Source organism: Megalops cyprinoides, chromosome 14 (genome assembly GCF_013368585.1).
Source record: "Megalops cyprinoides isolate fMegCyp1 chromosome 14, fMegCyp1.pri, whole genome shotgun sequence".
Lineage (NCBI taxonomy): Eukaryota > Metazoa > Chordata > Actinopteri > Elopiformes > Megalopidae > Megalops > Megalops cyprinoides.
In genome coordinates, this window is record NC_050596.1 from 24,734,054 (window position 1) to 24,746,213 (window position 12,160).

A 12,160-nucleotide genomic window follows, 5' to 3' on the forward strand; every position below is an offset into this window, starting at 1 on the left:
TGTATGCTGGTATATTCGCAAAGTTGTGATTTTGTCTCTGAAAACATATTGTTGAATGATTTGAATTCATGCTCGTTCCGGGGCTTGAATTTCCAGAAACTTCTCGCACATCATTGGAGGAAAAAAGTTTGGGGGTCAGAGGTTGATGTTGTGTAATGTTAATGCAAGAATATGAAATCAAATGCAGGATTTAATCCCATGTATTCTAGGTAATGCACAGATATGTCATTCCATAATTCTGTTATTTGAAGTGTATATTGACTTTGATTTTTACGTCTGTGGTAGTTTGCAGGAAATAGCAGTTTCGTACAGAAAATTCTGGACTAAATTCAAGGAGAAACGAGGGGTCATTCTCGTCTTCATTGTACCCTGGCGCATGCGCGTATTGATTCTGGATAATTCTTCACGTGGAGAGTCTGTTCTTGTGTCACAGTGCTACCCAGTGTACCCACCAGATAGCTGGAGCGAGGACTGAAGAGCTCGAAAACACATTTGCACAAACACATTAAATGGTGAGACATGCATGTAGACACAAACCTCAGATGGGATTTTGCAGCTACGTTTCTGATGTTGTATGGTGGTTGTGTCGCTAGCGTTAGTGAAGTACACAAACGCGCATTAAGTAGCTAGCTTGCTAGATGTCAGAGTAAGTAGCTAAGTTAGCTTATGATTTTTTTTAACAGCTAGCTTTCTTGTACCTAGTTAGACGTATCTTTGAAAGGTCAGCTTCGACGGTGACTGTGTTTCCAGCACATGGCTAGCTAGTTCACGTTACACATGATAGCATTAATCTGGCAGAAGAGACGGGTTAGCCTGTTAATCTACAATGCAGACCAGACAGGCAGGCGTTATGCTTAGAGAGACAGACCACCGTTTAGTTAATTAGCAACGCTAAGGCTGTTAGTGCTCGCATATTGAGAATGTAAGCCATTGTTTAAATGGAACTGACTGCGATTAGCTAACTAACCACTTGCGTTTTCTAACTTCGTCTCGACATGGTTGCTGTTGCTTGCCCATGTCTTATTCTGTCGAAATGGACTTGTTACACCTGTACCTACCTAGAAATTGTGTCCGGGTCAATGTAATGTTATTTTCGTGTTTTGTCTTGGAGGTTTGATGCCACCGGTCACCATCATTTGAGTCTTGAGGCAGTTCATATTAACACCCTTGTCCAGACGAACTACTAACCCACTTCAGACAAACCGTATTGATTATTGTTGTAACTTCCCAACTGCGATTCCGATATCCATTGTTAAGCTTACTTTTATCTTAGAAATGAAATATCTTAATGAAGTGATATGAAGTTTGGCAATGTGCTTTTGCAGTTTTCCTTAAATTACTTGTCAATGCTTAGTATGAAAGCGTGACCACTTAGGCAAGGTGCCCAGGAAGCACGCAACAAGATAGCATGGTGAAAGACTGGTAAGACCACTGAAACAAACGTGAGATGCGGTACTGTACGTGCAGTTTGTGGTTGTGGACGAAGCATGGAAAAAAGTATGCGGTGATGTTCTGTGCACGTGCGCGCTCTCTGTTAAGTCTTGCGATGTAAAACACAAGCAATGCACGACTGCGCATTTACAAGAAGATTTAACTTTTAAGATTTTGAAAGACAAATACTGCTACTCTCGGTCATTTTTACAGCAGTCGCTTGCTTGCATTACTACATCAAAGTATTGCTGCATAGGATTCACCATGACTTTGAAACTACATTTTAAGTTCGTCACATTCGTGTACTTTGTGTTGGGCTAAGATATGGTGTGATTCGTTTTGGAATTCCCATTAGAATTAATCCAGGAGATTTACCTGCCTCTGCAGTTCAGTGCTTTGTGTCCTTCCGGGAGGTGGTAAACATTGACAGGATCCTTGACTCTTCCTACCCTCTCCAGAATCAACAGATAGGAGCTTTTTTCCCCCCACCCCTCTTCCTAAACTGTTTCCCTGCATCAGAGACGACCTCCATTCAAGGTCTCACACACATACCAGACGTGTTGCTAATGAGTGAAGTCAAGCTATCTGACAAAGAAAGCCTTGTCCAGTGCACGTTGTTCAGTAATTATTAAGATTCTGTTTGTAATCAAGGTAATTTTTCTGGAAATCTCTGACCTTCCCCCGAAAAGTGTAAAATCTATAATTGCCTCTGTACGGTATGCTGGTGGCACCAGTTATGGTGATGAGTAGTAAGAATTTAGGTTTATGAACAATTAGGGTTGGCAAGTCTGGCTCCCGTGTTACTGCCAAATAATATGGAAGTAGATGTGTTAAAAATACATGATGACAGACGATGTGTCTGACTGGATCTAAGCTATGTGTAGAGGTTTGGTTTAGTGCATATGTGAATTGGTCTGCCTCCCCCTAGTGGTTAAACTGAAAAACACTCACATCCGTGTTGTTCGCAGTATTGAATGCTTGCAATGAAGACAGGAAGAAAAGGAAAGGAAAATAATTGACTGCAGTTCAGGTTTTGCATTCCCTTTTGTTTTCTTATTCTGCAGGCGTTCAGGAGATTCCTTCCCTTGTTTGACCGTGTGTTGGTCGAGCGGTTCACAGCAGAGACTGTGACAAAGGGTGGCATCATGTTGCCGGAGAAGTCCCAGGGCAAAGTGCTTCAAGCCACAGTGGTGGCAGTTGGCCCTGGAACAACCAACCAGGTAATGGCAAGTATTTCCTGGCTGAACTTCACCATTGTGATTGTAATACTGACCTGCAGGGCGTGAATGAGATCTAACCAGTTTCTCTTTTTAAGAATGGAGACCTACAGCCTGTCAGTGTCACAGTTGGGGAGAAGGTCCTACTACCTGAGTTTGGAGGCACTAAAGTTGTTCTAGATGACAAGGTACGCACAATTCCAGTCATATCCAACTTGCTAGCTGTGTCTCAGGATTTGGGATTACATCTGTGGAATGATTGTCACTGACAATGATCATATGCCTCATTGAAAGATATTCAGAAAGATGTGCGACTTCTCACTTGTCCAGAGGCTTTTAAATTTTACTAGTTTTATAAGCTAATTTTGTGGCAATGATAAATTGGGTGCTTCTTCTCTTGCAGGATTACTTCCTGTTTCGTGATGGGGACATCCTGGGCAAATATGTTGATTGATGTCTCTCACACCTTGTGGCCAATACATCTAAAAGAAAGGAAAAGTGGTGGCACTTCTGTGTATTTTTTTCTGTCATTCAATTGTAAATAATGATTGTTTTCTTAAAATAATAAAGTGAATGTTTGGGTCCAGATTAGTGTTTTTTAACATTAAGAACATATTTAGTATTGGTATTTAAATATGTTTTACATTACAAAATTCATAATTCATAATTACATCTGACAAAAATTAAAGTGTATGATTCAAGGGAAACAGATTTTGTACACTCCTGTATCTGCAGCAGGTGAACATTACTCTTCAGTACTTCTTCAGAATTAGCTCCGTTAATGTTTCATGAAAGTCCAAGTCTTACCAAACTGTCGATGACTTTTTTCGTTTTTTTTTTTCTTCCAAGTAGCACCATAAAACAGAGTATAACCTACGAATTTAAAAAAATGATGGCAGTTTTAGTCCTTGCACATCCAAATACTAAGAATGTATATTTCACACTCAGTCCTGAATGAAAAATGTTGATGGATCATCATTTGTCGAACAATTACCCAGCCTGCACAAATGATATGACCTGCTGCAGTGCAATGTAAATGCTTGAGATTTGTAGTGAAAATTGTGCAAAGCTAATGACCAAAACTGTCTCAGATTAAACATATCATGACACACACATGACTATTTTGACAAATGTTGCAGCACTATTAATTATTGTTTTCCACTGCATGAATTAATCCATCAATATAGATTTGCATTTTTAAAACATCTTTTGGGAAAGATTCCACAGTATTGCATTTTTATATTTCCATCTTTCATTGTATCTTTAACACTGGATTGATCAATACCTCTGAAGTCATTATCCTTTTCTGACTTTTACAAATAGTTGTTTCACACCCAGTACTGCCATACATGCATTAGATGAGAAAAAGAACAAGCTCAACTAGTAATGCAGAAAACTAATATATATATATAATATAATATGCTAATAAAGGATAGGTTTATGCAAGTGCATGTTAACTAATAATATATAATATAATATACTAATAAAGGATAGGTTTATGCAAGTGCATGTGTCACAGAAATCTCATATTTTAACAATCTAATAATTTAAAAGTCATAATTCTAACCATATAACCTACAAGATACAATTATTCTTAAAGATATTTTCATTTATATCTCTTGATCACTAAGATACGGGTTTGTCTTATATAGCCTATATCTCAGCTGGCATCAGCAAGAGTTGAGAGAAAGAGAAAGGCACCTTTTTTGACAGTTTGTGAACACAAATTCATGGAGTCTTCTGTTTTTCGACGTATGCAAACAATTCGAACATATGTATTGTTAGTTTGCATTTCCTGCTTGATTTGGCACAAAACGCCCTTACTGCAAAGCAATTTAAGTGCTTTTTTGGAGTTCTACGTAGCAGCAAGGGCTTTGTATTTGGAAATGCACACACGTGTTTTAGGAGACGCCAATAAAGTTCAATAACCAATGAAAAATGACTATTCCGCCTTGACGTTCCAGCAGCCATTTCTCACGACACAGCAAAAGAACCTTGGAAGAATAACAGGAAGAAATATATAGGCCTACACGTTCCACAGAAGAGAGCGGTGAGGAGCTTATTGAGGTAACGTTTCGTAGGAACAGTGATTTTGTTGTGCTGGGTATTCTTCGATGAAGGAAGCATAAAAACAGCGTGTTTGCCAATAGTCTTAATTGGTATCCCTCAGTGGTTGCACATGGCCTCCAATTTCACAGTTGGTGTGGTGTCTTCTGAAAAAATAACATCGCATTTAAGAAACAAAGGCGAAGTGAACATATTTTGCAGTGTTGTTGCCTAACAAATGAAATAACAATTGTTTTTGCACATTAAAATGTCGACTCACAGACTTATTTTCCCACTTGACTTAGCATGTAGCTTACTAGTGTAATAAAGGCCAGACACAATTGCCCTTTACCGCCGAGGAATTTTGTACGGCTGGTTTATGTTAAATTACAGACACACACACAAACACATGATTAATTGTGATTGGGGAAAGAGGCATTGCAGGATAAAGTTAAACTCACATTTCGATGCAATGACGAGGTTCTGATGTTTTTGACCTCTTTTTAGCCACGAGGGCGCCACTCTTGTGTATCGTATTGAAGTGAAGGCCATAGTATCCATTTCCTTTATCTCAATATATGATCAATATTAAGTTAAAAGTTTCAGAAAGATTACATTAATTACATCAACGATGCAGGCTTCTCTGGATTGTATAGCTGACATGGAAAAGTGGTCGTATTTATAACCTATCCTTCACAGATTCGTAAGTTCGTTTCTTAAGGGTACAAAAAACGGCTTAATGGACACAACCAATAAGCAGACCTAGTGCTGTTGAATGTGAGACCACCATCAAGGTAGACAATACAACTAGAACATCTGCAGACGAGGGAATTGTGCTTTAAAATATCATACGTTTCTTCTTTAATGCATGTGTATGGGTCATTAGGTTCACTCTGGTTTAAGGTACCGAAATGTGAGAGACGCACATGGAATTATGCACGTTTTTAAAGGGCTTAAAACTAATAGAATTTTTGGAAAGAACACGCATCTGTAATTTGTAGGCTACTGATTAGGTATTGTCAATGCGCACAACGCCTCTGCCCTCTAGACTGCGTCTAGAATAAAATCGGTGTTACTCAGATTTAGCACACTGAATTTTGGATGTGAAGGCCTGTTGTGTTTGTCTAAACTTAAATGGGTGCATATTGGCGTATCGGAATCGCTGTCCTGCTGTAGACTGTCTTGAAGCTTATACTCAGGAACGGACAGAATCGTGAATGCCATGTCTTTATGACCTGTAACCAATATAATCTAGGCCTGTGCTGCGTGTCCATATGGATATTCATAATGAGCATATGTAGTAAGTATACCGGCTATCCATGTAAAATTAACCTTGAAGTTTTAGAAGTCCTCGGGCCCCATCTAGTGGAGTAATTTGTAAATGTAACATTTACTTACATCGGCCGCACGACGTGAGGTTTTTCTTTTTGGCTCGCCGCCGCCTGTTATATTAAATCTTTAGCAGTGTACATTTTATACACATTTTATAGCTAAATTAAGCTGTACTAAAGTGAAGTAAACGTGTGATTATACTTTAGTAGTTTTGTATTGAGCTTTGCTGTTGGTGCTATTCCACGTTTTAGTGTTTTTGTGATTTGGAATTTGTACTTGTGGTTTTAATCCTGTTGGGCATTTGGAATCAAGTACCACTCAGTAAGCACTATGCGTTTCATACTATGCAAGAGAGACCTTGAGACTGGTCTTTAACGCTCAGTAATCCCTTTCCTTAATGTGTACTGCCATCTTAAACGTCTCAATTTATAGGTAAGGGAGTCCAGCCTTAACCTGCGCTATATATTTCCTGTTCCTTGTCTTAACAGCAATTGAATTAAATTCAGCGGAAGCATGCGAAGTAATATTCCTCTTTGACTGGTAAGCCTACAACTATTTGGGTTGTAATTTTTCTTTTTTTCAACCATTTGGGAAGCCCCGCCTTGCGGCAGGGCTAGCAAAAAATTAGTTGATACTCATAAATGTTCCTCTCCACGGAAATCTTTAGTAAAAGGCGAAAGATTTATACGATCTGAAGAGAAACCAGAGTGTATTGACGGATGGAGATTCTGGATGGGACGATACCAAAAACACTACTGTACACGTTCACGGGTGGAGATCGATCAAACTGAAATAATCATTCCAGTACGAAATTCGGTGATCAAAATTTTTCGTAAATGGTGTGAATATCGATTGACACGTTTATTTTAGATATAAATGTAAACTAAAACATTAATGCGTTCACATGACAATGCATTGTGGGTAATATGTGTAATTGCTTGTGAGGTTTGTGCGCTGAGCTCCACCTGAACTGGGGGGCGCAATGAGCCGTCATTGCACGCATCCGGGAGAAGTGCGCCCCTATCTGTTGAGTACTGAATAACATCGCATTAAAATTAAAGAAACACTTCCCGAAATAGTTTAATCTCCACAATGCTGCCCTAAACATACGCATAATTAGGTTTTCGGTGTCTTTTTTTAGAAACGGGTATAGCTCTCCATTTGCACATTAAGGCAGACCACGTTCTGTGTTGCAGACCAGTCTAGGTTTTAGATGACTACAGCAATCTAGCGTAAAGAGACGGCTATCTAACAACGTAGTAACTTAGAAGTAACTAACATTGGCTAGCTGGCAGGTTAAAATTATATTTCTGCTGCTGATAAAATGAAATGGCTAGGAAGACTGAACCAATACCTGTAAAACAGCTGATCTGTGCTGAACCATATCTTAAATTTATTTAAATATAATGACGTTCTGCACAGTGGATTTGGAAATGTTTTTCCTGTCTGTTCTTTGGTTTAGTGTGATAGTCACAGTTCATTTAACTCAGTGGTTGTCGTGTATGTGGGTTATTCCTAAGTCTTTCTCTGAGTTTGGAATAAAAATACATTTCATATGCACGCCCTACCCAGTAAATTAGTTGGTCTTTGCCCAGAAGCGCTCTACAGCTCCCCTGGTGTCATGAAGCGGAACTGCAGCGATGCGTCGGTTGTATCCGGGATCCTGGCGAGATGGTCATGGCGGAGGGTACTGCAGTTCTGAGGAGGAATCGGCCAGGAACCAAGGCCCAGGTACGCATATTTAGCCCTAAGATGTGATGGGACAGGAATATTAAACCGCCCTCGACCGAATGGGTTTGTGTAAATCGGGGAACTGTGCTCCGATTTTGGTATTTGAGCGGTGTTGGGGCAAGAGAGAGCCCCTGTAAATACCTAGCTAGGGTCGGGCCTATCTGCTGTCTCGTAGTTGGAAGAGCTAGCTGGCGACTGCGGTTTGATATTCGTTAGTACTAGTGGTCGGTCATAGATGAATAGTTAGTATCTTACGAGTAGTAACTTGGCATGATCATTAACTGTAGCAAGCTGAAAAAGCGAGCTACCCATAACTTTGTAAAGGATGAACCCGACGGTACACCGGAGAAGCCAGCTCCTTGCTAGCTAGCACTTATCTAGGTTATAACCTAACCGGTACAAGCTAGCTAACATTATTTATCATCAAAAACCATTCGTATTTATCAGACGAACTTGGTTTTTAATTGTCCATGTGTAATCAAAACGCTTCCTTTTTTACTCTTCAGTCAGCGATTGGGATCACTTTGGAATTTCAAGTATCTAACATTAGCTAACTAGCTTGTTTTCCGGAGTCCAAACACAAGTCATCCCGGCATTCTTCAATAACTGACGCTGCTATCTTCATGCTGGGAAGTGTTTTTGGTTAGTTGGGTATCTGATTCTTCATTTTCTTAAAACTGGATCAGTGATGTTTTCCAAATGAGTTTCATTCAAAGTTTATGGCACGTTTGCTAGTAACAAGAATAGTATCCTATTATTATATTTCCAATCTTAGGCGTGCTTGGGTTTAATATGGGTATAATATGCGTTCTATTCTTAGAAATTCCTTATTTTTACTCCGGGGATATGTAATTTCAAAATCGCTAGCTGCCAGCTGTTGTGAGCAGATCAGGCTTTGTATGTTTTACGGTCATGATCTACTGGTCTTAAGCCGAGTAACGTTAACAAGCTAACGCTGACTAATGCTTTCGCTAACTGTCTTTATCATAACTGAAACCAACAGCTGATGTCATGGCCAGCAGAAGCATCCAAGCACCTCATTCACGATTTCTCAGCTGCTCCGGTAGGCAGCCGTGACATTAGAGGCGGTTGACTGTGCTAAGGAGGTATGTCTGTCTTTTGTAGGACTTCTACAACTGGCCGGATGAATCGTTCGAGGAAATGGATAGCACGCTGGCTGTACAACAGGTGCGACTTCAACGGGGGTCTTGATTTGAGATAAAATTAGAAAACAAGAGTTAAGTCAAAAGAAAAGCTTCCCAGAGTACTCATTTAGCATATGCTATGGCATTTTCTTGTTCGTAGGGCACCTTCAATTCAACAGTCTACCATTATTGATTCAAGCTGGTGAAATTAACTGTTGGGCTAAAATAAAAAATTGTTTCAGAATTCGACATTAGTGAGTGCAATTTTTGCAGGTGTATTTTTTCAACAGCCCTTTAACTCTGTGGTTCCTCACTCCAGTACATTCAGCAGAACATCCGCTCCGATTGCTCCAACATCGACAAGATCTTGGAGCCCCCCGAGGGTCAGGATGAAGGGGTGTGGAAGTATGAGCACCTCAGGTACGTGATTTGGTACAGCCTAGCGTGAACCCATACTGTGTGGTCAGAGTGCACATTACATGTCAGACAACTTTGTTCAACTCACAAGTCTTCACATGCCAAGTCATGTCTTTTAGGTCGTTTGTGTTGACCCTCATTCTCTCTCTCACCCTTTCTGATATACTCGGTCTTCTGTTTGGTTACAGACAGTTCTGCCTGGAACTGAATGGACTGGCAGTCAAACTGCAGGTACAGTGAATAATGCCGGCTCTGTCTGTCAGTCTGTCAGATATGACTACGCGGCATTTTTGTTTGTTGGCAGTCTGTCAAGTGCTGATGGTTTGAATAATGCTGGGACAGGGTTTGTGTAAGTTTAATGGCTGTGGTAGATAGGCTGTGTGTTTTTCAGTGGATTGGACATTTTTTTACAGGGACACGTATTGCGTTATTATGATGAGTGGTTTTGGGAGGGTGGTGATCACTTAGAACATGGAAATACAGTATCTGAAAACTCCATCAGTCTGATTTTTTTTTTTTTCATGTCCGAAATGTGCCGTGTACCCACAGAGTGAGTGTCACCCAGAAACCTGCACCCAGATGACAGCCACAGAGCAGTGGATCTTCCTGTGCGCTGCACACAAGACCCCCAAAGAGGTGAGTGCCTGTTTCTGCTCTCCCATTGGTTTACTCCCAGCAGCCAGCGGGCTGCCCTACTGTATTGGCTTTGACTCGTGTATGTGTACACTGTGCGTTCTCGCCCGCAGTGTCCGGCCATTGACTACACCAGGCACACGCTGGACGGAGCCGCCTGCCTTCTCAACAGCAACAAGTATTTCCCTAGCCGGTGAGCAGCACGTCCTCAGGCTCAGTCACCCAGCCACCCAGGGCTTCTGTTCACGCATGCACGCACACACAACACACACACAGCGTAGACCGCTCACTGCACTGTCAGCCACCCATCCTGGTCCGCTGGACACCGCTCACCTGCTGACACTTGGCTTGGTGCGAGTTCATTTAGATTAGTCATGATTCAGCGTGTGCCCTCATCCCCTCTTTGCAGAGTGAGCATTAAGGAGTCCTCTGTAGCCAAGCTGGGCTCGGTATGCCGACGCATCTACAGGATATTCTCCCACGCCTACTTCCACCACCGCCAGATATTTGACAAGTATGAGGTGAGTCACTGGACTTGGGGGTGGTGAGTCCCCTGACAATATGTGAGAGAGAATCGCGCAGAGCAGAGGACCTTTAAAATAAAGCACCTTTAGAGTGTTGCATAACGAGAAATGGAGGTATAAATGGCACCTTTATGTAACAGCTCTCTGGGGCTATTCGATTCACTGTAGAGGAATGGCGTAGCACTCAGGAAGTTGAGCTATAACCAACACTGGTGCTGACATATCTGGACTTGCATTACATTACCTTCTACATTACCATTTATACAGCTGGATATTTACTGAGGTGATTGTGGGTTAAGTACTCTGCCCAAGGGTGCCAAACAGCATCCCAGTGGAGAACCGAACCAGCAACCTTTCAGTTACGAGCCCTGCTCCTTACCACAAAACCATACTGCTGCCTCTAAGTGCTTCAGTATATGTCTGACCATGTGAATGGATGTTTTAAAAATGCAAGTCATTCTGGATCAGACTGCTAAGCAGCTGAATTGTAATAGTTTTTTTCTCTCGTCGTGTTCTCCCTCCGTTTGTCTCCGTCGGTGCAGAACGAGACCTTCCTGTGTCACCGGTTTACACGTTTCGTGATGAAGTACAATCTGATGTCCAAGGACAACCTGATCGTGCCCATCCTGGAGGAAGAGGTTCAGAACGCCGCGGCGGGGGAGAGTGAGGCCTGAGGCCCCGCCCATCCACTCGCCTAACACACTACAGCACACACCCATCAAGTGCAGGATGTTCTCGCAGTGTTACAGAATGTTCCGAGTTAGCCGAGGACACTTACGCAACACGCAGTCCCCCTGTGTGTGTATGTAAAATTAACCTCCCTAGAAATCATGTCCTGACTGTTTCCTGGTCCATCAGTTTTGGGTTTTCCGGTTTCTGTTCAGTCTGTCTCTCATGCTCTCTCATCTCGCCAATTAAATTATTGTGTGGGAGGAGCCGCCTGTCCGTGTCACTCAAGCCTGCGGCCTGTCTGCCCCACTTTTATATTTTCAGTTTTTTTTTTAATGAACTAAAGTTTGTTATTGTTATTTTCATTGTATCTGTTAATAAAAATTAATGTTACCCAGAAGTGCATCTTGGTTATTCATTGTCATTCCTCCTTATCTCTTACAAGGCAGAAATACTCTCATAATTTACTGTTTGCATAATTTATGAGCTGACCAGGGTGACTTGAGACTCTGCAAATACAGGTGTATTGTCATTGCTGACCTTGCATTGTGGCAATGTGAGTGGAGTTCAGAACTGTTCAGCTTTATCCTGCATTTGTATGATAAGCTGAAAGAGAGCAGACCAAAATGGAATGGGAAGAATTTTTTATTTTAAAAATGGAATATTAACACCAACAAAAAGCATAAAAATACATTTGTTACAATACTGAAATTGTTACAATACTGAATCAGGCAATTAATACTGATCTGTTAGGCCATTTACAACACAATATTTCAGTTATTCCTGCTCATGGTATACAAAGAACTTCTAAAATGCGCTTGTCTTACTATGGTTTGTAAAATGGCACAGATGAAAGCCTAGAGTTTGCAGCAATTTGTAAAAAATGGAAAAATATTTTCAAAATTTGAAGTTTAAAAATTCACCTTAAAAAGCTGTATTGAATGTATAAGCAAAAAGCTAGAGGTACACCAGACACCCACTCTATAAATGGATATACTAAAGAGCCCTTGTAGCC

General features: G+C 41.0%; 1 protein-coding gene and 1 non-coding gene across 3 annotated transcripts; one reads left to right on the forward strand and one right to left on the reverse strand.

Annotated features, from left to right (window-relative positions):
• Positions 1-275: 275 nt before the first annotated feature.
• LOC118788898 (MOB-like protein phocein) lies at positions 276-11,490 on the forward strand. Of its 2 annotated transcripts, XM_036545094.1 has the most exons (8): positions 7,681-7,757; positions 8,883-8,945; positions 9,222-9,322; positions 9,508-9,550; positions 9,869-9,955; positions 10,066-10,145; positions 10,362-10,473; positions 11,019-11,490. In XM_036545094.1, the coding sequence occupies exons 1-8, from the start codon at positions 7,698-7,700 to the stop codon at positions 11,148-11,150; spliced, it is 678 nt and encodes a 225-aa protein (XP_036400987.1). In that variant the 5' UTR covers positions 7,681-7,697; the 3' UTR covers positions 11,151-11,490. The 2 variants fall into 2 exon arrangements, with proteins under 2 accessions (XP_036400988.1, XP_036400987.1); XM_036545095.1 differs by lacking the exons at positions 7,681-7,757; positions 8,883-8,945; positions 9,222-9,322; ... (3 more) ...; positions 10,362-10,473; positions 11,019-11,490 and adding exons at positions 276-512; positions 2,496-2,651; positions 2,747-2,836; positions 3,052-3,180.
• On the reverse strand, positions 6,620-6,737 carry LOC118789598. The gene has a single exon (XR_005005460.1). It is a non-coding gene; the product is annotated as a U5 spliceosomal RNA (small nuclear RNA).
• Positions 11,491-12,160: the final 670 nt, after the last annotated feature.